The 24886-nt window shown below is 45.1% G+C and overlaps 1 protein-coding gene across 1 annotated transcript in view; it reads left to right on the top strand.

The window, feature by feature from the left end:
* The window catches only part of LOC115115063 (piezo-type mechanosensitive ion channel component 2-like), a 321930-nt gene extending 302656 nt beyond the window's left edge, over positions 1-19274 (top strand). Inside the window, exon 58 of the mRNA XM_065013810.1 lies at positions 13326-19274. Coding sequence (XP_064869882.1) covers positions 13326-13578 — 253 coding nt within the window. The 3' untranslated portion in view covers positions 13579-19274. The remainder of the gene's footprint in view (positions 1-13325) is intronic.
* Positions 19275-24886: the final 5612 nt, after the last annotated feature.

Raw genomic sequence — 24886 nt, 5'->3', positions numbered from 1 at the left:
AGTGTCCTCCCTATCACTAGCTGTCAGTGTCAGTGTCCTCCCTATCAGCTAGCTGTCAGTGTCAGTGTCCTCCCTATCAGCTAGCTGTCAGTGTCAGTGTCCTCCCTATCAACTAGCTGTCAGTGTCAGTGTCCTCCCTATCAGCTAGCTGTCAGTGTCAGTGTCCTCCCTATCAGCTAGCTGTCAGTGTCAGTGTCCTCCCTATCAGCTCAGTGTCAGTGTCCTCCCTATCAGCTGTCAGTGTCCTCCCTATCAGCTAGCTGTCAGTGTCAGTGTCCTCCCTATCAACTAGCTGTCAGTGTCAGTGTCCTCCCTATCAGCTAGCTATCAGCTAGCTGTCAGTGTCAGCTGTCAGTGTCAGTGTCCTCCCTATCAGCTAGCTGTCAGTGTCAGTGTCCTCCCTATCAGCTAGTCAGTGTCAGTGTCCTCCCTATCAGCTAGCTGTCAGTGTCAGTGTCCTCCCTATCAGCTAGCTGTCAGTGTGTCCTCCCTATCAGCTAGCTGTCAGTGTCAGTATCAGCTAGCTGTCTCCTCCCTATCAGCTAGCTGTCAGTGTCAGTGTCCTCCCTATCAACTAGCTGTCAGTGTCCTCCCTATCAGCTAGCTGTCAGTGTCAGTGTCCTCCCTATCAGCTAGCTGTCAGTGTCAGTGTCCTCCCTATCAGCTAGCTGTCAGTGTCCTCCCTATCAGCTAGCTGTCAGTGTCAGTGTCCTCCCTATCAGCTAGCTGTCAGTGTCAGTGTCCTCCCTATCAGCTAGCTGTCAGTGTCAGTGTCCTCCCTATCAGCTAGCTGTCAGTGTCAGTGTCCTCCCTATCAGCTAGCTGTCAGTGTCAGTGTCCTCCCTATCAGCTAGCTGTCAGTGTCAGTGTCCTCCCTATCAGCTAGATGTCAGTGTCAGTGGCCTCCCTATCAGCTAGCTGTCAGTGTCCTCCCTATCAGCTAGATGTCAGTGTCAGTGTCCTCCCTATCAGCTAGCTGTCAGTGTCAGTGTCCTCCCTATCAGCTAGATGTCAGTGTCAGTGTCCTCCCTATCAGCTAGATGTCAGTGTCAGTTCCCTCCCTATCAGCTAGCTGTCAGTGTCCTCCCTATCGGCCAGCTGTCAGTGTCAGTGTCCTCCCTATCAGCTAGCTGTCAGTGTCAGTGTCCTCCCTATCAGTTAGCTGTCAGTGTCAGTGTCCTCCCTATCAACTAGCTGTCAGTGTCAGTGTCCTCCCTATCAACTAGCTGTCAGTGTCAGTGTCCTCCCTATCAACTAGCTGTCAGTGTCAGCGTCCTCCCTATCAGCTAGCTGTCAGTGTCAGTGTCCTCCCTATCAACTAGCTGTCAGTGTCAGTGTCCTCCCTATCAACTAGCTGTCAGTGTCAGTGTCCTCCCTATCAGCTAGATGTCAGTGTCAGTGTCCTCCCTATCAACTAGTTGTCAGTGTCAGTGTCCTCCCTATCAGCTAGCTGTCAGTGTCCTCCCTATCAGCTAGATGTCAGTGTCAGTGTCCTCCCTATCAGCTAGATGTCAGTGTCCTCCCTATCAGCTAGCTGTCAGTGTCAGTGTCCTCCCTATCAACTAGCTGTCAGTGTCAGTGTCCTCCCTATCAGCTAGCTGTCAGTGTCAGTGTCCTCCCTATCAGCTGTCAGTGTCAGTGTCCTCCCTATCAGCTATGTCAGTGTCAGTGTCCTCCCTATCAGCTAGCTGTCAGTGTCAGTGTCCTCCCTATCAGCTAGCTGTCAGTGTCAGTGTCCTCCCTATCAGCTAGCTGTCAGTGTCAGTGTCCTCCCTATCAGCTAGCTGTCAGTGTCCTCCCTATCAACTAGCTGTCAGTGTCCTCCCTATCAATCAGTGTCAGTGTCCTCCCTATCAGCTAGTCAGTGTCAGTGTCCTCCCTATCAGCTAGCTGTCAGTGTCAGTGTCCTCCTATCAGCTAGCTGTCAGTGTCCTCCCTATCAGCTAGCTGTCAGTGTCAGTGTCCTCCCTATCAGCTAGCTGTCAGTGTCCTCCCTATCAGCTAGCTGTCAGTGTCAGTGTCCTCCCTATCAGCTAGCTGTCAGTGTCAGTGTCCTCCCTATCAGCTAGCTGTCAGTGTCAGTGTCCTCCCTATCAGCTAGCTGTCAGTGTCCTCCTATCAGCTAGCTGTCAGTGTCCTCCCTATCAGCTAGATGTCAGTGTCAGTGTCCTCCCTATCAGCTAGCTGTCAGTGTCAGTGTCCTCCCTATCAGCTAGCTGTCAGTGTCAGTGTCCTCCCTATCAGCTAGCTGTCAGTGTCAGTGTCCTCCCTATCAGCTAGCTGTCAGTGTCAGTGTCCTCCCTATCAGCTAGCTGTCAATGTCAGTGTCCTCCCTATCAGCTAGCTGTCAGTGTCAGTGTCCTCCCTATCAGCTAGCTGTCAGTGTCCTCCCTATCAGCTAGATGTCAGTGTCAGTGTCCTCCCTATCAGCTAGCTGTCAGTGTCAGTGTCCTCCCTATCAGCTAGATGTCAGTGTCAGTGTCCTCCCTATCAGCTAGATGCTGTCAGTTCCCTCCCTATCAGCTAGCTGTCAGTGTCCTCCCTATCAGCCAGCTGTCAGTGTCAGTGTCCTCCCTATCAGCTAGCTGTCAGTGTCAGTGTCCTCCCTATCAGCTAGCTGTCAGTGTCAGTGTCCTCCCTATCAACTAGCTGTCAGTGTCAGTGTCCTCCCTATCAACTAGCTGTCAGTGTCAGTGTCCTCCCTATCAACTAGCTGTCAGTGTCAGTGTCCTCCCTATCAGCTAGCTGTCAGTGTCAGTGTCCTCCCTATCAACTAGCTGTCAGTGTCAGTGTCCTCCCTATCAGCTAGCTGTCAGTGTCAGTGTCCTCCCTATCAGCTAGCTGTCAGTGTCAGTGTCCTCCCTATCAACTAGTTGTCAGTGTCAGTGTCCTCCCTATCAGCTAGCTGTCAGTGTCCTCCCTATCAGCTAGATGTCAGTGTCAGTGTCCTCCCTATCAGCTATGTCAGTGTCCTCTATCAGCTAGCTGTCAGTGTCCTCCCTATCAACTAGCTGTCAGTGTCAGTGTCCTCCCTATCAGCTAGCTGTCAGTGTCAGTGTCCTCCCTATCAGCTAGCTGTCAGTGTCAGTGTCCTCCCTATCAGCTAGCTGTCAGTGTCAGTGTCCTCCCTATCTATCAGCTAGCTGTCAGTGTCAGTGTCCTCCCTATCAGCTAGCTGCTGTCAGTGTCCTCCCTATCAGCTAGCTGTCAGTGTCTCCCTATCAGCTAGCTGTCAGTGTCAGTGTCCTCCCTATCAGCTAGCTAGCTGTCAGTGTCAGTGTCCTCCCTATCAGCTAGCTGTCAGTGTCAGTGTCCTCCCTATCAGCTAGCTGTCAGTGTCAGTGTCCTCCCTATCAACTAGCTGCAGTGTCAGTGTCCTCCCTATCAGCTAGCTGTCAGTGTCAGTGTCCCCCCTATCGGCTAGCTGTCAGTGTCAGTGTCCTCCCTATCAGCTAGCTGTCAGTGTCAGTGTCCTCCCTATCAGCTAGCTGTCAGTGTCAGTGTCCTCCCTATCAGCTAGCTGTCAGTGTCAGTGTCCTCCCTACAGCTGTCAGTGTCAGTGTCAGCTGTCAGTGTCCTCCCTATCAGCTAGCTGCTGTCAGTGTCCTCCCTATCAGCTAGCTGTCAGTGTCAGTGTCCCCCCTATCGGCTAGCTGTCAGTGTCAGTGTCCTCCCTATCAGCTAGCTGTCAGTGTCAGTGTCCTCCCTATCAGCTAGCTGTCAGTGTCAGTGTCCTCCCTATCAGCTCAGCTGTCAGCTGTCAGTGTCCTCCCTATCGGCTAGCTGTCAGTGTCAGTGTCCTCCCTATCAGCTAGCTGTCAGTGTCAGTGTCCTCCCTATCAGCTAGCTGTCAGTGTCAGTGTCCTCCCTATCAGCTAGCTGTCAGTGTCCTCCCTATCAGCTAGCTGTCAGTGTCAGTGTCCTCCCTATCAGCTAGCTGTCAGTGTCCTCCCTATCAGCTAGATGTCAGTGTCAGTGTCCTCCCTATCAACTAGCTGTCAGTGTCAGTGTCCTCCCTATCAGCTAGCTGTCAGTGTCAGTGTCCTCCCTATCAGCTAGCTGTCAGTTCCCTCCCTATCAACTAGCTGTCAGTGTCCTCCCTATCAGCTAGATGTCAGTGTCAGTGTCCTCCCTATCGGCTAGCTGTCAGTGTCAGTGTCCTCCCTATCAGCTAGCTGTCAGTGTCAGTGTCCTCCCTATCGGCTAGCTGTCAGTGTAAGTGTCCTCCCTATCAGCTAGCTGTCAGTGTCAGTGTCCTCCCTATCGGCTAGCTGTCAATGTCAGTGTCCTCCCTATCAGCTAGATGTCAGTGTCAGTGGCCTCCCTATCAGCTAGCTGTCAGTGTCCTCCCTATCAGCTAGATGTCAGTGTCAGTGTCCTCCCTATCAGCTAGCTGTCAGTGTCAGTGTCCTCCCTATCAGCTAGATGTCAGTGTCAGTGTCCTCCCTATCAGCTAGATGTCAGTGTCAGTTCCCTCCCTATCAGCTAGCTGTCAGTGTCCTCCCTATCGGCCAGCTGTCAGTGTCAGTGTCCTCCCTATCAGCTAGCTGTCAGTGTCAGTGTCCTCCCTATCAGTTAGCTGTCAGTGTCAGTGTCCTCCCTATCAACTAGCTGTCAGTGTCAGTGTCCTCCCTATCAACTAGCTGTCAGTGTCAGTGTCCTCCCTATCAACTAGCTGTCAGTGTCAGCGTCCTCCCTATCAGCTAGCTGTCAGTGTCAGTGTCCTCCCTATCAACTAGCTGTCAGTGTCAGTGTCCTCCCTATCAACTAGCTGTCAGTGTCAGTGTCCTCCCTATCAGCTAGATGTCAGTGTCAGTGTCCTCCCTATCAACTAGTTGTCAGTGTCAGTGTCCTCCCTATCAGCTAGCTGTCAGTGTCCTCCCTATCAGCTAGATGTCAGTGTCAGTGTCCTCCCTATCAGCTAGATGTCAGTGTCCTCCCTATCAGCTAGCTGTCAGTGTCAGTGTCCTCCCTATCAACTAGCTGTCAGTGTCAGTGTCCTCCCTATCAGCTAGCTGTCAGTGTCAGTGTCCTCCCTATCAGCTAGCTGTCAGTGTCAGTGTCCTCCCTATCAACTAGCTGTCAGTGTCCTCCCTATCAGCTAGCTGTCAGTGTCAGTGTCCTCCCTATCAGCTAGCTGTCAGTGTCAGTGTCCTCCCTATCAGCTAGCTGTCAGTGTCAGTGTCCTCCCTATCAGCTAGCTGTCATTTCCCTCCCTATCAACTAGCTGTCAGTGTCCTCCCTATCAGCTAGCTGTCAGTGTCAGTGTCCTCCCTATCAGCTAGCTGTCAGTTCCCTCCCTATCAACTAGCTGTCAGTGTCCTCCCTATCAACTAGCTGTCAGTTCCCTCCCTATCAACTAGCTGTCAGTGTCCTCCCTATCAGCTAGCTGTCAGTGTCAGTGTCCTCCCTATCAGCTAGTTGTCAGTGTCAGTGTCCTCCCTATCAGCTAGCTGTCAGTGTCAGTGTCCTCCCTATCAGCTAGCTGTCAGTGTCAGTGTCCTCCCTATCGGCTAGCTGTCAGTGTCAGTGTCCTCCCTATCAGCTAGCTGTCAGTGTCAGTGTCCTCCCTATCAACTAGTTGTCAGTGTCATTGTCCTCCCTATCAGCTAGATGTCAGTGTCCTCCCTATCGGCTAGCTGTCAGTGTCAGTGTCCTCCCTATCAGCTAGCTGTCAGTGTCAGTGTCCTCCCTATCGGCTAGCTGTCAGTGTCAGTGTCCTCCCTATCAGCTAGATGTCAGTGTCCTCCCTATCAGCTAGCTGTCAGTGTCAGTGTCCTCTCTATCAACTAGCTGTCAGTGTCAGTGTCCTCCCTATCAGCTAGCTGTCAGTGTCAGTGTCCTCCCTATCAGCTAGCTGTCAGTGTCAGTGTCCTCCCTATCAACTAGCTGTCAGTGTCCTCCCTATCAGCTAGCTGTCAGTGTCAGTGTCCTCCCTATCAGCTAGCTGTCAGTGTCAGTGTCCTCCCTATCAGCTAGCTGTCAGTGTCAGTGTCCTCCCTATCAGCTAGCTGTCAGTTCCCTCCCTATCAACTAGCTGTCAGTGTCCTCCCTATCAGCTAGCTGTCAGTGTCAGTGTCCTCCCTATCAGCTAGCTGTCAGTGTCAGTGTCCTCCCTATCAACTAGCTGTCAGTGTCAGTGTCCTCCCTATCAACTAGCTGTCAGTGTCAGTGTCCTCCCTATCGGCTAGCTGTCAGTGTCAGTGTCCTCCCTATCAACTAGCTGTCAGTTCCCTCCCTATCAACTAGCTGTCAGTGTCCTCCCTATCAGCTAGCTGTCAGTGTCAGTGTCCTCCCTATCAGCTAGTTGTCAGTGTCCTCCCTATCAGCTAGCTGTCAGTGTCAGTGTCCTCCCTATCAGCTAGCTGTCAGTGTCAGTGTCCTCCCTATCAGCTAGCTGTCAGTGTCAGTGTCCTCCCTATCAGCTAGATGTCAGTGTCCTCCCTATCGGCTAGCTGTCAGTGTCAGTGTCCTCCCTATCAGCTAGCCGTCAGTGTCAGTGTCCTCCCTATCGGCTAGCTGTCAGTGTCAGTGTCCTCCCTATCAGCTAGCTGTCAGTGTCAGTGTCCTCCCTATCAACTAGTTGTCAGTGTCATTGTCCTCCCTATCAGCTAGATGTCAGTGTCCTCCCTATCAGCTAGCTGTCAGTGTCCTCCCTATCGGCTAGCTGTCAGTGTCAGTGTCCTCCCTATCGGCTAGCTGTCAGTGTCAGTGTCCTCCCTATCAGCTAGCTGTCAGTGTCAGTGTCCTCCCTATCAACTAGTTGTCAGTGTCAGTGTCCTCCCTATTAGCTAGTTGTCAGTGTCCTCCCTATCAGCTAGCTGTCAGTGTCAGTGTCCTCCCTATCAACTAGCTGTCAGTGTCAGTGTCCTCCCTATCAACTAGCTGTCAGTGTCAGTGTCCTCCCTATCAGCTAGATGTCAGTGTCAGTGTCCTCCCTATCAACTAGTTGTCAGTGTCAGTGTCCTCCCTATCAGCTAGCTGTCAGTGTCCTCCCTATCAGCTAGATGTCAGTGTCAGTGTCCTCCCTATCAGCTAGATGTCAGTGTCAGTGTCCTCCCTATCAGCTAGCTGTCAGTGTCAGTGTCCTCCCTATCAACTAGCTGTCAGTGTCAGTGTCCTCCCTATCAGCTAGCTGTCAGTGTCAGTGTCCTCCCTATCAGCTAGCTGTCAGTGTCAGTGTCCTCCCTATCAACTAGCTGTCAGTGTGTGTCCTCCCTATCAGCTAGCTGTCAGTGTCAGTGTCCTCCCTATCAGCTAGCTGTCAGTGTCAGTGTCCTCCCTATCAGCTAGCTGTCAGTGTCAGTGTCCTCCCTATCAGCTAGCTGTCATTTCCCTCCCTATCAACTAGCTGTCAGTGTCCTCCCTATCAGCTAGCTGTCAGTGTCAGTGTCCTCCCTATCAGCTAGCTGTCAGTTCCTCCCTATCAGCTAGCTGTCAGTGTCCTCCCTATCAACAGCTGTGTTCCTCCCTATCAACTAGCTGTCAGTGTCCTCCCTATCAGCTAGCTGTCAGTGTCAGTGTCCTCCCTATCAGCTAGTTGTCAGTGTCAGTGTCCTCCCTATCAGCTAGCTGTCAGTGTCAGTGTCCTCCCTATCAGCTAGCTGTCAGTGTCAGTGTCCTCCCTATCGGCTAGCTGTCAGTGTCAGTGTCCTCCCTATCAGCTAGCTGTCAGTGTCAGTGTCCTCCCTATCAACTAGTTGTCAGTGTCATTGTCCTCCCTATCAGCTAGATGTCAGTGTCCTCCCTATCGGCTAGCTGTCAGTGTCAGTGTCCTCCCTATCAGCTAGCTGTCAGTGTCAGTGTCCTCCCTATCGGCTAGCTGTCAGTGTCAGTGTCCTCCCTATCAGCTAGATGTCAGTGTCCTCCCTATCAGCTAGCTGTCAGTGTCAGTGTCCTCTCTATCAACTAGCTGTCAGTGTCAGTGTCCTCCCTATCAGCTAGCTGTCAGTGTCAGTGTCCTCCTATCAGCTAGCTGTCAGTGTCAGTGTCCTCCCTATCAACTAGCTGTCAGTGTCCTCCCTATCAGCTAGCTGTCAGTGTCAGTGTCCTCCCTATCAGCTAGCTGTCAGTGTCAGTGTCCTCCCTATCAGCTAGCTGTCAGTGTCAGTGTCCTCCCTATCAGCTAGCTGTCAGTTCCCTCCCTATCAACTAGCTGTCAGTGTCCTCCCTATCAGCTAGCTGTCAGTGTCAGTGTCCTCCCTATCAGCTAGCTGTCAGTGTCAGTGTCCTCCCTATCAACTAGCTGTCAGTGTCAGTGTCCTCCTATCAACTAGCTGTCAGTGTCAGTGTCCTCCCTATCGGCTAGCTGTCAGTGTCAGTGTCCTCCCTATCAACTAGCTGTCAGTTCCTCCCTATCAACTAGCTGTCAGTGTCCTCCTATCAGCTAGCTGTCAGTGTCAGTGTCCTCCCTATCAGCTAGAGTTGTCAGTGTCCTCCCTATCAGCTAGCTGTCAGTGTCAGTGTCCTCCCTATCAGCTAGCTGTCAGTGTCAGTGTCCTCCTATCAGCTAGCTGTCAGTTTCAGTGTCCTCCCTATCAGCTAGATGTCAGTGTCCTCCCTATCAGCTAGCTGTCAGTGTCAGTGTCCTCCCTATCAGCTAGCTGTCAGTGTCAGTGTCTCCCTATCAGCTAGCTGTCAGTGTCAGTGTCCTCCCTATCAGCTAGCTGTCAGTGTCAGTGTCCTCTATCAAAGTGCATTGTATCAGCTAGATGTCACCTATCAGCTAGCTCAAAACCCCAATCAGCAAGCTGTCAGTGTCAGTGTCCTCCCACAGCTGTCAGTGTCAGTGTCCTCCCTATCAGCTAGCTGTCAGTGTCAGTGTCCTCCCTATCAACTAGTTGTCAGTGTCAGTGTCCTCCCTATTAGCTAGTTGTCAGTGTCCTCCCTATCAGCTAGCTGTCAGTGTCCTCCCTATCAGCTAGCTGTCAGTGTCAGTGTCCTCCCTATCAGCTAGATGTCAGTGTCCTCCCTATCAGCTAGCTGTCAGTGTCCTCCCTATCAACTAGTTGTCAGTGTCAGTGTCCTCCCTATCAACTAGCTGTCAGTGTCCTCCCTATCAACTAGCTGTCAGTGTCAGTGTCCTCCCTATCAGCTAGATGTCAGTGTCAGTGTCCTCCCTATCAGCTAGTTCCCTCCCTGTCAGTGTCAGTGTCCTCCCTATCAGCTAGATGTCAGTGTCAGTGTCCTCCCTATCAGCTAGATGTCAGTGTCAGTGTCCTCCCTATCAGCTAGCTGTCAGTGTCAGTGTCCTCCCTATCAGCTAGATGTCAGTGTCAGTATCCTCCCTATCGGCTAGCTGTCAGTGTCAGTGTCCTCCCTATCAGCTAGCTGTCAGTGTCAGTGGCCTCCCTATCGGCTAGCTGTCAGTGTCCTCCCTATCAGCTAGATGTCAGTGTCAGTGTCCTCCCTATCAGCTAGCTGTCAGTGTCCTCCCTATCAGCTAGATATCAGTGTCAGTGTCCTCCCTATCAGCTAGCTGTCAGTGTCAGTGTCCTCCCTATCAGCTAGCTGTCAGTGTCAGTGTCCTCCCTATCAACTAGTTGTCAGTGTCAGTGTCCTCCCTATCAGCTAGATGTCAGTGTCCTCCCTATCGGCTAGCTGTCAGTGTCAGTGTCCTCCCTATCAGCTAGCTGTCAGTGTCAGTGTCCTCCCTATCAGCTAGCTGTCAGTGTCAGTGTCCTCCCTATCGGCTAGCTGTCAGTGTCAGTGTCCTCCCTATCAGCTAGCTGTCAGTGTCCTCCCTATCAACTAGCTGTCAGTGTCAGTGTCCTCCCTATCAGCTAGCTGTCACTGTCAGTGTCCTCCCTATCGGCTAGCTGTCAGTGTCAGTGTCCTCCCTATCAGCTAGCTGTCAGTGTCAGTGTCCTCCCTATCAACTAGCTGTCAGTGTCAGTGTCCTCCCTATCAGCTAGCTGTCAGTGTCCTCCTATCAGCTAGCTGTCAGTGTCAGTATCCTCCCTATCGGCTAGCTGTCAGTGTCAGTGTCCTCCCTATCAGCTAGCTGTCAGTGTCCTCCCTATCAACTAGCTGTCAGTGTCCTCCCTATCAACTAGCTGTCAGTGTCCTCCCTATCAACTAGCTGTCAGTGTCCTCCCTATCAACTAGCTGTCAGTGTCAGTGTCCTCCCTATCAGCTAGCTGTCAGTGTCAGTGTCCTCCCTATCAGCTAGCTGTCAGTGTCAGTGTCCTCCCTATCAGCTAGATGTCAGTGTCAGTGTCCTCCCTATCAGCTAGATGTCAGTGTCAGTGTCCTCCCTATCAGCTAGCTGCCAGTGTCAGTGTCCCCCCTATCAGCTAGCTGTCAGTGTCAGTGTCCTCCCTATCAGCTAGCTGTCAGTCAAATTCAAATGTCAAATGTATTTATTTATATAGCCCTTCGTACATCAGCTGATATCTCAAAGTGCTGTACAGAAACCCAGCCTAAAACCCCAAACAGCAAACAATGCAGGTGTAAAAGCACATGTCAGTGTCAGTGTCCTCCCTATCAACTAGCTGTCAGTGTCCTCCCTATCAGCTAGCTGTCAGTGTCCTCCCTATCAGCTAGCTGTCAGTGTCAGTGTCCTCCCTATCAACTAGCTGTCAGTGTCCTCCCTATCAGCTAGCTGTCAGTGTCAGTGTCCTCCCTATCAACTAGCTGTCAGTGTCCTCGCTATCAGCTAGATGTCAGTGTCAGTGTCCTCCCCTCCCAAGGGTTAGAAGACTTGTTTCCATGGTTTCCATGGTGGTCCTCTATTGGTTGCAGGGCAAAAACAAGTGACATGGGCACTCATCAAGTTCAATTATATACAAAAGCATGTGGACACAATTTCAGTCACACCCATTGCTGACATGCAATCTCCATAGACAAACATTGGCAGTGTAATGGTCTTACTGAAGAGCTCGGTGACTGTGTGGCATCGTCATAGGATGCCACGTTTCCAACAAGTCAGTTTGTCACATTTCTTCCCTGCTGGAGCTGCCCCCCCGGTCAACTGTAAGTGCTGTTACTGTGAAGTGTAAACGTCTAGGAGCAACAACGGCTCAGCCTGCGAAGTGGTACAGAACGGGACTGCAGAGTGCTGAAACGGGTAAAAATAGTCTATCCTCGGTTTCAACACTCACTACAGAGTTATAAAATGCCTCTGGAAGCAACGTCAGCACAAGAACTGTTCGTCGGGAGCTTCATGAAATTAGTTTCTATGGCTGAGCAGCCGCACACAAGCCTAAGATCACCATGCGCAATGCCAAGCGTCGGCTGGAGTGGTGTAAATCTCACCATCATTAGACACTGGAGCAGTAGAAACACGTTCTCTTGAGTGATGAATCACGCTTCACCATTTGGCAGTCCGACAGGAGGAATCTGGGTTTGGCGGATGCTAGGAGAACTCTACCTGCACAAATGCAAAGTACATACTGTAAAGTTTGGTGGAAGAGGAATAATGATCTGGGGCTGTTTTTCATGGTTCAGGCTAGGGCCCTTAGTTCCAGTGAAGGGAAATCTTAAAGCTATAGAATACAATGACATTATAGACGATTCTGTGCTTCCGACTGTGTGGCAACAGTTTGGGAAAGGCCCTTTCCTGTTTCAGCATGACAATGCTCCCGTACACAAAGCAAGGGCCGTACAGAAATGGTTTGTCGAGATCATTGTGGAAGAACTTGACTGGCCTGCACAGAGCCCTGACCCCAATCAACCCCGTCAAACACCTTTGGGATGAATTGGAACGCCAACTGTGAGCCAGTCCTAATCGCCCAACATCAGTGCCCGACTTCACTAATGCTCTTGTGGCTGATGTTCCCGCAGCAATGTTTCAACATCTATAGCAAAGCCTTCCCAGAAGAGTGGGGGTAGTTATAGCAACAAAGGAGGGACCATCTCCATATTAATGCCCATGATTTTGGAATTAGATGTTTGATGAGCAGGTGTCCACATACTTTTGGCCATGTAGTGTATATATACGGTGCCTTCAAACATCAAAGTGGAAATATGTTTTTCTATATTTTTTACAAATGAATAAAAAATGAAAAGCTGAAATGTCTTGAATCCATATTCAACCCCTTTGCTATGGCCTAAATAATTTCAGGAGTAAAAATGTGTTTAACAAGTCACATAATAAGTAGATTTTTTAATGACTACCTCATCTCTGTAACCCACACATACAATATCTGTAAGGTCCCTCAATTGATCAGTGAATTTCAAGCAAATTCATCCACAAAGGTTTTCCAATGCCTTACAAAGAAGGGCGCCTATTGGTAGATGGGTGGGAAAAAAAGCTGACATTGAATATCCCTTTGAGCATGGTGAAGTTATTAATTACACTTTGTATGGCGTAGCAATACACCCAGTCACTACAAAGATACAGGCGTCCTTCCTAACTCAGTTGCCGGAGAGGAAGGAAACCACTCAGGGATTTCACCATGAGGCCAATGGTGACTTTAAAACAGTTACAGAGTTTAATAGCTGTGATAGGATAAAACTGAGGATGGATCAATACCATTGTAGTTACTCCACAATACTAACCTACTTGACAGAGTGAAAAGAAGGAAGCCTGTACAGAATAAAAAATATTCCAAAACATACATCCTGTTTTCAACAAGGCACTAAAATAAAACTAACTTTAAGTCATGAATACAAAGTGTTATGTTTGTGTCAAATCCAACACAACACATCATCGAGTACCACTTCATACTTTCAAACATGGTGGTGGCTGCATCATGTTATGTGTATGCTTGTCCTCGGCAAGGACTAGGGAGCTTTTTTAGGATAAAAAGAAACGGAATAGAGCTAGGCAAAGTCCTATAGAGGAAAACCTGGTTCAGTCTGCTTTCCAACAGACACTGGGAGACAAATTCACCTTTCAGCAGGACAATAACCTAAAACACAAAGCCAAATATACACTGGTGTTGCTTACCAAGATGACATTGACTTTTCCTTAGTGGCCTAGTTCCAGTTTTGACTTAAATTGGCTTGAAAATCTACGGCAATACTTGAAAATGGCTCACCAGCAATCAACAACCGACTTGACAGAGCTTGAATAATTTTTTCAGTAATAATGTGCAAATATGGTACAATCCAGGTCTTCAAATCACTTAGAGACATACCCAGAAAGACTCACAACTTTTGTAAATTAGATATTTGTGCATTTCATTTTCAAAACTTTTTTTTTTAAATAGTCCAAAAACAAATTTTTCACTTTGCCATTATTGGGGTATTGTTTGTATTGTAGTTGGGTGAGAGAAAAAAATGAATTTAACGTTGAATTTAGACTGTAAACAACGACATGTGGAATGAGTCAGCATTCTTTCTGAATTACAGCATCTCCTTATCCTCTTCCTCTCCTCCAGGATCATGGGTCTGTACGCCTCCGTGGTGCTCGTCATCGGTAAGTTCGTCCGTGAGTTCTTCAGCGGTATCTCCCACACCATCATGTTCGAGGAGCTGCCCAACGTGGACCGTATCCTGAAGCTCTGCACCGACATCTTCCTGGTCCGAGAGACGGGAGAGCTGGACCTGGAGGAAGACATGTACGCTAAACTCATCTTCCTCTATCGCTCGCCTGAGACTATGATCAAATGGACCAGGGAAAAGACTCAGTGAGCTTGGCTGTAAAAGGCTAGAAGTTTCAATCCCCTTTCAATGTGGATAGAAGTTTAAAAGTATTAACCTCCCACTGGTCTCTGGGATGTTGAAGTTATGGATGGGACTCGATCAGTCCAGACAGACCGTTTTTGCTGACACTTTAGTCAGTTCTTAACTGTTAGTAATTTTTATGGAAGTAGACCTCCGAGGAGGAAGGAAGGGCCAAAGCTTGCCGGCCCCTGTTGCAACAAAAAAAAGAAACTTCTTCGATTTCATTTCAGCAAGCCATGACACCGACCAGCTCAGATTTTTCTGAAATAGTCTGTAGTTTGATAAAGATGATATAAACATTCCTGCAACATTATTTTGTTGAAAGACAATTTGAAATCTGAGAAATTAAGCTAATTGATTGCACACAAATCATCCATTTCAATTTAAATACCAAACATCCAATTTGGACCAAACCACTTATTTGGATTTGTTTGGGGGGGGTTACAGGCACAACATGCATGTCAATTTACACATCTAGTTTATACCACATGTACCCACAGCCAAACATCACCCCCAACTCCCCATCCCATTCCCCCCCAGCCCAACATCACCCCCAACTCCCCATCCCATTCCCCCAGCCAAACATCACCCCCAACTCCCCATCCCATTCCCCCCAGCCCAACATCACCCCCAACTCCCCATCCCATTCCCCCAGCCAACATCACCCACAACTCCCCATCCCATTTCCCCTCATGTCTCCATCCAATCCCCCTGCAGCCTCTCCCCCTAGTTAGGACTGACGTGTAAATATTTAAAAAAGGAGTTGCCTAGTCATGTGTATGTGTCTCTCAAATCTTGTAATGTTTTTAAACCATTACTGTCCATGATATCAGCAAGGGTACAGATTCCACATTTGGACCATTGGGGTGATGTAAAATACCGCCGTCCAGATCGCAAGGCATTATTGTGAAATATTGGACTATGGGTATTCCATTTTGATTCCCAGTTACATTGTTTTTCAATTTTGCGCCGAATATAGATTGTGTTCGCAATAATAGGATCATTTACATTGTTTGAGGGATATATCAATGACGACCACCTCTTCCAGGGCAATAGGATACACCATATTTCTCTCTATACTCAACCAGAGGACAGAAGAATCATGTCTAAACCAATTTAGGATGGGACGAAAAGCTAGTGTCTGGAAATACCATTTAAAGTTTGGTACAGATGGTCCACTTCCTGTTATTACTGAGGGATCGGAATATAGTATTTGAATCACATTAATGAAATTGGAGCCAAGTCCCATATGTTACAAAACCGACCAAAGATATGATCATTCTAGTATATCAAAAGATATGACTATTGTGGTCTATCAAAAGATATGACCATTCTGGTCTATCAAAAGATATGATCATTCTAGTCTATCAAAATATATGATCATTCTAGTCTATCAAAAGATATGACCATTTTGGTCTAACAAAAGATATGATCATTCTAGTCTATCAAAAGATATGATCATTCTAGTCTATCAAAATATATGATCATTCTAGTCTATCAAAAGATATGACCATTCTGGTCTAACAAAAGATATGATCATTCTAGTCTATCAAAAGATATGACCATTCTAGTCTATCAAAAGATATGATCATTCTAGTCTATCAAAAGATATGATCATTCTAGTCTATCAAAAGATATGATCATTCTAGTCTATCAAAAGATATGACCATTCTAGTCTATCAAAAGATATGATCATTCTAGTCTATCAAAAGATATGATCATTCTAGTCTATCAAAAGATATGATCATTCTAGTCTATCAAAAGATATGATCATTCTAGTCTATCAAAAGATATGACCATTCTAGTCTATCAAAAGATATGATCATTCTAGTCTATCAAAAGATATGACCATTCTAGTCTATCAAAAGATATGATCATTCTAGTCTATCAAAAGATATGACCATTCTAGTCTATCAAAAGATATGATCATTCTAGTCTATCAAAAGATATGACCATTCTAGTCTGTCAAAAGATATGACCATTCTAGTCTATCAAAAGCTTGTTCTGTGTTGAGGGCTAGAACTGCCCAAGGAGCTTTGGTTTCTGATGAAGCATGCTAGATATGTAATAGATGGTGTTTTTTTTAACAAACCCGCTTTGGTCCGCATGTACACCAATTTGGGTAAGTTTCGAGACAGGATGACAGAATAAATATATATATATATATATATATATTATCTGTGTTTATCAAAGATAGGGGGGCGACTGGGTGGTTTCCTTAACTTAAAAAAAAATTAAAATTAAAATGAAATTAGTGGTGTATTTGCATCCCTTCTAAATAAACCTTTGTGAACTGCTTTGTTCATCATTTCAATTAACAGTGGACCTAATTGGTTCCAACATGTTAAATAGACCTCAGGAAGAATATCATCCGAACCAGATGATGTGTCTTTATCCATGGCATCCATGGTATCCAATGCCCTTTTTGAGTTCATGGAGAGAGATTTGGGCTCCCAGCGAGCTGGTTTCCTCAATTGCGAGGAAGAGGAGTTTGTATATCTTTTTGAAAACAACTTGATCTAGATCGGTGTGGGTTTACAATCAGAACTGTACAATTCTTTATAGAAACGGGAAGTATCTTTGGTTGATTCATTTGAGTTCTGATAGTAATTCAGATTCAGTAGTTTGCAATGTCCCGATAATTGATCATTGCTGTGTAGTTTTACTGGGTCCGTTACCATGGAAATAATGGTGGAGTCTAACTCCATGGATGGAACATTCTACGGTCTGTCAATACTATTGACCAGATATTTTGGATTCCTCACTTCTTAATCATTGCAGAGAAGAAGTTTGGTCCAAATTGGATGTTGGAATTTTGAAAAGAATCCTATACACTTCAATTGCCAATTTGGGATGCATTCAATTAGCTTAATTCCTCAGAGTTCAAAAAGTCTTTCAACAAATATAATGTTTCAGGAATGCTAAACTTCTCTGTTTCTAACTACAGAAACGATTTCTGAAAAATCTGAGATGTTGGGTGTGGAAATCTTATTTCTTGTGCTTTTTTTTTGTGTTTTTTGTTTGAGGTGGAAGAATTAAACTGCCTTAGGACACAAAAACACTATTGGACAATAAAGTGACTGAGGCGTCAAGAAACAAAGAGAGTTGGGACAACGAAACAGGGTCTTCTCTGATCACACACGGGAGGGCGATGATTTAGAGCTAAAGAGCTGTAACACCAATGTCCTGTGAGACGACAGCGACTTCATCCCTGTCCCTGTCTCGTTCCTAGTTGTCTTTGCTGACAACAGCAGTGTGGATTATACAGGTCAGTGTTTTAATGAAAAAAGGGCTTCCCACCAATGGATGATGACCATGAGGAGGAACTTACATAGGATTGGTCTGTTCAGATTTCCAACTTCTTCCCCATTGGAGCTCCTGGATTGTGGGGTTGTGCAATGCAATATTATAGAGCTCTTCTTCAAGGCCTACTTTTAGACTGACATTTTGAACTACGTTGTCATGGTTACGTACGAGGCAGCTTCTCACCAAGACTATAGTCGATTGCGCCATCTGAGGCTATGATAAGGCAGACAGCTACTTAAATGCATTGTTCGACAATCTATTACATGCCTTATTTGGTTTGTTTGTATGAGCAACTAAACCTGTGTAGGATTGGAAAATTGCAGTAACTTTTCCCACAAATTAACACAGGTTTTTCCAGAAATTCCAGTTGGAGAATTCCCAGAATGAGGAAGGAATAAGCAGAAATTCCAGAATCCTCCAACCAGGATTTCAGGAAAACCTGGGAATTTTGTGGAAAGTTAACCAGAATTTTGGAATCCTTAAACCTGCGTTAATTATTGGATATGATCTCTCTCAGGAAAAGAGTTGTTGTTTCATCATGAAAGGGTTCATGCTTATTCATTCCAATGTCTAGAACAGAAACATTCATTTGATGTAATGGGGTTGAATGAATGCATTTTTAAAGATCATAAACATAATTAAATATAATTTGAAAAAAGCATGAAATGAGACTAGAGGTCACGGTCAATGTTGTTATTAACTTGAGATGGATCTATTTCCTGGTTATTATTATTGACCAAGAGACAACAACTCTAGACTGTACATAACTGAGAAGATTAACCTTGTGGCCTCCTGTCTGTGTATACAGAGGCAGATATCGCAGTGGTTTTAAATAGATGGATGGTCAGAGGTTGACATTTTTGGGACAATTTTGGGATACTGGCTATGTTTAGGATAGAGATTATGTTTAGGATAGAGATTATGTTTAGGATAGAGGTTATGTTTAGGATATGTTTAGGAAACAGGATATGTTTAGGATACAGGTTATGTCCACAATGATTATAACATGTTATAATGCTGGTCTATTCGACTCGAAGGACCAATTTATCTGAGAGGAAACTTAGTCAATATTTTCCAGTTGGAGCAGAGCCAAGGGGAGGGGGGGCAGGTTTTTGACGTTTTGAGTCAGGGTATCATCAAGCTACTGGACTGGCGCATTCTCATGGACACTGGTGATGCACAATAATATTATTATTATCATTTTTCAACTTCTTCCATGGTTTGTAGAACTCCCACCTCATGAACAGGATGACTTCCGTATGACTTCGTTATGACTTCGTTATGACTTTGTTGTGACTTCGTTATGACTTCGTTATGACTTCGTTGTGACTTCCGTATGACTTCGTTATGACTTCGTTGTGACTTCGTTATGACTTCGTTATTCGTTATGGCTTCGTTATGACTTCGTTTTCGTTATGACTTCATTATGACTTCATTATGACTTCGTTGTGACTTCGTTATGACTTCATTATGACTTCATTATGACTTCATTATGACTTCATTATGACTTCGTTGTGACTTCGTTATGACTTCATTATGACTTCATTATGACTTCATTATGACTTCATTATGACTTCGTTGTGACTTCGTTATGACTTCATTATGACTTCATTATGACTTCGTTGTGACTTCGTTATGACTTCATTATGACTTCATTATGACTTCGTTGTGACTTCGTTATGACTTCATTATGACTTCATTATGACTTCGATGTGACTTCGTTATGACCGTTATGACTTCATTATGACTTCGTTATGACTTCGTTATGACTTCCACTCAACCAGGTATTACTTCAGTTTCATCAACACAAGAGGAGGAGCGGCACTATAATAAAAGAAAGGAGACGGAGAAAATATCCCATCCATAGAAAACATAAACATTGTTTGTTTGTTTGGACCTTTGGTCTGAGCGATGCATTAGAGGACATTGTAGCATGAAAGAAAAAAAGAGAAGAAAAAAAATGTCTATTATTGTCATGAGGAATTTTCATTACCTAGCAGTTTTAGAGGAGGGAGGGAGGGGGTGAACAGTGAACTGTCCTGTTGGCTGTATGTTTTAAAAGAGTTTTAAAGGAGTTGTATGTTTTTAAGGTTTAAAGTGGTATACTTTTAATGATCCATTATGGAAACATGATATTCGTTTATTGGTTAATTGGTTAATTGGTTAATTGGTTATGGTCCTGTGGTTCACAAATAAAACACAAAGAAAGGTTAACTTTGAGCTTTTAAAAAGCTTCAGTTTCTTGTTTTTTGCCCTTTTTATTTTGAGACCCAGTATTATGTTGACTAACTTCAGATACAGAAATCATGAATGATTATCAATTGTTAGTTTATACTTTATGGTTATGACTATGTAATAAGCCATTATAGATCCTTTATAAATTAATATAGATGCTTTGTAATGCTTGTGAATATTTATAAATGCAACAACAACAAAAAAACAGTTTTCACCACCAGCATATCGAGGTGGGGATATTTTCCATTCAACACGACTCAGTCACGAGGTGAGAGATGAATCCCTTTTAATGTTCCATTCAACACGACTCAGTCACGAGGTGAGAGATGAATCCTTTTAATGTCCCATTCAACACGACTCAGTCACGAGGTGAGAGATTAATCCCTTTTAATGTTCCATTCAACACGACTAAGTCACGAGGTGAGAGATGAATCCTTTTAATGTCCCATTCAACACGACTCAGTCACGAGGTGAGAGATGAATCCTTTTAATGTCCCATTCAACACGACTCAGTCACGAGGTGAGAGATGAATCCTTTTAATGTCCCATTCAACACGACTCAGTCACGAGGTGAGAGATGAATCCCTTTTTAATGTCCCATTCAACACGACTCAGTCACGAGGTGAGAGATGAATCCCTTTTAATGTTCCATTCAACACGACTCAGTCACGAGGTGAGAGATTTGATGTGGCTAATGGAACAGATACAGAGAACTCTTATTGGGAGGAATATCAGAGAAGCAGCCTTGGTTGTGCATTAAAACACTGAGAGATTAAGACCGGAGAGAGAGGCTAAAGTACATCCCATAACAGAAGGAGAGGACGATCTAACGCGCTCATTAAATATACAGAAAGCCTTTAAAGGAGCTTCCTCGTCCATTATAAGACCCTTCCTTTCCAAGTAACATTTCTGGATATTAGAATCGTTTCAATTCCTCTCAGGTTCCACCCCTAATTGCACCCTATATTCCCCTAAATAGTGCACTACTCTTGAACAGGGTAGAAGTAGTCAAAAGTAGTGCACTATGCAGGGAATAGGGTCCCATAGGACTCTGGTCTAAAGTAGTGCACTATGAAGGGAACAAGGACACATCCTGTCTCGTTAAAACATGGTCTCTCAATCATTTAGTATCTTTAGGTCCAAATAACCACAGTGTTTTATGTACAGAGACACTAACAACAGGACACTGACTGTAAACACAGACTGTAACTACAGACTATGATTATGGTTTATTACTGCGTGAGAGATAAAGTAAATGGGTAGTCATTTATCCTAAAGGAATCCACATGAACTACATACAACCACAACAAATACACAACAGCCTGCAGCGTCTCTTATAACATCCAGGATATCTGCCGAACTGTCTATTGTAGCTCTTATAACATCCAGGATCTCTGCCTAGCTGTCTATTGTAGCTCTTATAACATCCAGGATCTCTGCCTAGCTGTCTATTGTAGCTCCTATAACATCCAGGATCTCTGCCTAGCTGTCTATTGTAGCTCTTATAACATCAGGATCTCTGCTTAGTTGTCTATTGTAGCTCTTATAACATCCAGTATCTCTGACTAGCTGACTATTGTAGCTCTTATAACATCCAGGATCTCTGCCTAGGTGTCTATTGTAGCTCCTATAACATCCAGGATCTCTGACTAGCTGACTATTGTAGCTCTTATAACATCCAGGATCTCTGCCAAGCTGTCTGTTGTAGCTCTTATAACATCCAGGATCTCTGCTGAGCTGTCTATTGTAGCTCTTATAACATCCAGGATCTCTGCCTAGCTGTCTATTGTAGCTCTTATAACATCCAGGATCTCTGCCTAGCTGTCTATTGTAGCTCTTATAACATCCAGGATCTCTGCCTAGCTGTCTATTGTAGCTCTTATAATATCCAGGATCTCTGCCTAGCTGTCTATTGTAGCTCTTATAACATCAAGGATCTCTGCCTAGCTGTCTATTGTAGCTCTTATAAGATCCAGGATCTCTGCCTAGCTGTCTATTGTAGCTCTTATAACATCCAGGATCTCTGCCTAGCTGTCTATTGTAGCTCTTATAACATCCAGGATCTCTGCCTAGCTGTCTATTGTAGCTCTTATAACATCCAGGATCTCTGCCGAACTGTCTATTGTAGCTCTTATAACATCCAGGATCTCTGCCTAGCTGTCTATTGTAGCTCTTATAACATCCAGGATCTCTGCCTAGCTGTCTATTGTAGCTCTTATAACATCCAGGATCTCTGCATAGCTGACTATTGTAGCTCTTATAACATCCAGGATCTCTGCCTAGCTGTCTATTGTAGCTCTTATAACATCCAGGATCTCTGCCTAGCTGTCTATTGTAGCTCTTATAACATCCAGGATCTCTGCCGAACTGTCTATTGTAGCTCTTATAACATCCAGGATCTCTGCCTAGCTGACTATTGTAGCTCTTATAACATCCAGGATCTCTGCCTAGCTGTCTATTGTAGCTTTTATAACATCCAGGATCTCTGCCTAGCTGTCTATTGTAGCTCTTATAACATCCAGGATCTCTGCCTAGCTGTCTATTGTAGCTCTTATAACATCCAGGATCTCTGCCGAGCTGTCTATTGTAGCTCTTATAACATCCAGGATCTCTGCCTAGCTGTCTATTGTAGCTCTTATAACATCCAGGATCTCTGCCGAGCTGTCTATTGTAGCTCTTATAACATCCAGGATCTCTGCCTAGCTGTCTATTGTAGCTCTTATAACATCCAGGATCTCTGCCTAGCTGTCTATTGTAGCTCTTGTAACATCCAGGATCTCTGCCTAGCTGTCTATTGTAGCTCTTATACCATCCAGGATCGAGCTGTCTATTGTAGCTCTTATAACATCCAGGATCTCTGCCTAGCTGTCTATTGTAGCTCTTATACCATCCAGGATCGAGCTGTCTATTTTGCTTGTTAAATAAATGCAGTTACAGCTTGTTTTCTAGACGCTAACCTCTAGCTAGATAAAAACACCATCCATTTAGAGAACATTATAATGGAATCACACAATGGAATTAAAATCACACAATGGAATCACACAATGGAATCACACAATGGAATCAGAATCACACAATGGTATCAGACAATGGAATCAAACAATGGAATCAGAATCACACAATGGAATCAGAATCACACAATGGAATCAGAATCAGACAATGGAATCACACAATGGAAACAGAATCACACACTGGAATCAGAATCACACACCAAAATAATCACTTGGAATGACAATATTTTGACGGTCTCTTTTAATGTTTATTGTTGCTGACTTAAAGAGTGTTGTGAATACAACAAGGAATGACTGTGATCCAGTAACATCCCCTCTGTTTGTACAGTAAAGATATGGGTTGAGTTCCTGCCCCGACGACATCGCAGACTCGTGCCAGATCTTACGTCAGTATTTTAACTTATCGACTAACCACATATGGTATAGCAATCTGAGGGCCAACTGCACAGTTGATCAATCAAATCGTATTTGTCACATGCCTGGTAAACAACAGGTGTAGACTAACAGTGAAATGCTGACTGATGGGTCCTTGGTAAACAACAGGTGTAGACTAACAGTGAAATGCTGACTGAAGGGTCCTTGGTAAACAACAGGTGTAGACTAACAGTGAAATGCTGACTGAAGGGTCCTTGGTAAACAACAGGTGTAGACTAACAGTGAAATGCTGACTGATGGGTCCTTGGTAAACAACAGGTGTAGACTAATAGTGAAATGCTTACTGAAGGGTCCTTGGTAAACAACTGGTGTAGACTAACAGTGAAATGCTTGGTAAACAACTGGTGTAGACTAACAGTGAAATGCTTGGTAAACAACAGGTGTAGACTAACAGTGAAATGCTTGGTAAACAACAGGTGTAGACTAACAGTGAAATGCTTGGTAAACAACAGGTGTAGACTAACAGTGAAATGCTTGATAAACAACAGGTGTGGACTAACAGTGAAATGCTTGGTAAACAACAGGTGTAGACTAACAGTGAAATGCTGACTGATGGTCCTTGGTAAACAACAGGTGTAGACTAACAGTGTAATGCTGACTGAAGGGTCCTTGGTAAACAACAGGTGTAGACTAACAGTGAAATGCTGACTGAAGGGTCCTTGGTAAACAACAGGTGTAGACTAACAGTGAAATGCTTGGTAAACAACAGGTGTAGACTAACAGTGAAATGCTGACTGAAGGGTCCTTGGTAAACAACAGGTGTGGACTAACAGTGAAATGCTGACTGAAGGGTCCTTGGTAAACAACAGGTGTAGACTAACAGTGAAATGCTTACTGAAGGGTCCTTGGTAAACAACAGGTGTAGACTAACAGTGAAATGCTGACTGATGGGTCCTTGGTAAACAACAGGTGTAGACTAACAGTGAAATGCTTGGTAAACAACAGGTGTAGACTAACAGTGAAATGCTTGGTAAACAACAGGTGTAGACTAACAGTGAAATGCTGACTGAAGGGTCCTTGGTAAACAACAGGTGTAGACTAACAGTGAAATGCTTGGTAAACAACAGGTGTAGACTAACAGTGAAATGCTGACTGATGGGTCCTTGGTAAACAACAGGTGTAGACTAACAGTGAAATGCTGACTGAAGGGTCCTTGGTAAACAACAGGTGTAGACTAACAGTGAAATGCTGACTGAAGGGTCCTTGGTAAACAACAGGTGTAGACTAACAGTGAAATGCTGACTGATGGGTCCTTGGTAAACAACAGGTGTAGACTAACAGTGAAATGCTTGGTAAACAACAGGTGTAGACTAACAGTGAAATGCTTGGTAAACAACAGGTGTAGACTAACAGTGAAATGCTTGGTAAACAACAGGTGTAGACTAACAGTGAAATGCTGACTGAAGGGTCCTTGGTAAACAACAGGTGCAGACTAACAGGGAAATGCTTGGTAAACAACAGGTGTAGACTAACAGTGAAATGCTGACTGAAGGGTCCTTGGTAAACAACAGGTGTAGACTAACAGTGAAATGCTTGGTAAACAACAGGTGTAGACTAACAGTGAAATGCTGACTGATGGGTCCTTGGTAAACAACAGGTGTAGACTAACAGTGAAATGCTGACTGACGGGTCCTTGGTAAACAACAGGTGTAGACTAACAGTGAAATGCTGACTGAAGGGTCCTTGGTAAACAACAGGTGTAGACTAACAGGGAAATGCTTGGTAAACAACAGGTGTAGACTAACAGTGAAATGCTTGGTAAACAACAGGTGTAGACTAACAGTGAAATGCTGACTGACTGGGTCCTTGGTAAACAACAGGTGTAGACTAACAGTGAAATGCTGACTGAAGGGTCCTTGGTAAACAACAGGTGTAGACTAACAGTGAAATGCTTGGTAAACAACAGGTGTAGACTAACAGTGAAATGCTGACTGAAGGGTCCTTGGTAAACAACAGGTGTAGACTAACAGTGAAATGCTGACTGAAGGGTCCTTGGTAAACAACAGGTGTAGACTAACAGTGAAATGCTTGGTAAACAACAGGTGTAGACTAACAGTGTAATGCTGACTGAAGGGTCCTTGGTAAACAACAGGTGTAGACTAACAGTGAAATGCTGACTGAAGGGTCCTTGGTAAACAACAGGTGTAGACTAACAGTGAAATGCTGAGTGAAGGGTCCTTGGTAAACAACAGGTGTAGACTAACAGGGAAATGCTTGGTAAACAACAGGTGTAGACTAACAGGGAAATGCTTGGTAAACAACAGGTGTAGACTAACAGTGAAATGCTT

The sequence above is a fragment of the Oncorhynchus nerka genome, linkage group LG9b (assembly GCF_034236695.1).
Source record: "Oncorhynchus nerka isolate Pitt River linkage group LG9b, Oner_Uvic_2.0, whole genome shotgun sequence".
Lineage (NCBI taxonomy): Eukaryota > Metazoa > Chordata > Actinopteri > Salmoniformes > Salmonidae > Oncorhynchus > Oncorhynchus nerka.
Note: the sequence above shows the minus strand (reverse complement) of the source record. Positions and strands in the feature narration are given on the sequence as shown.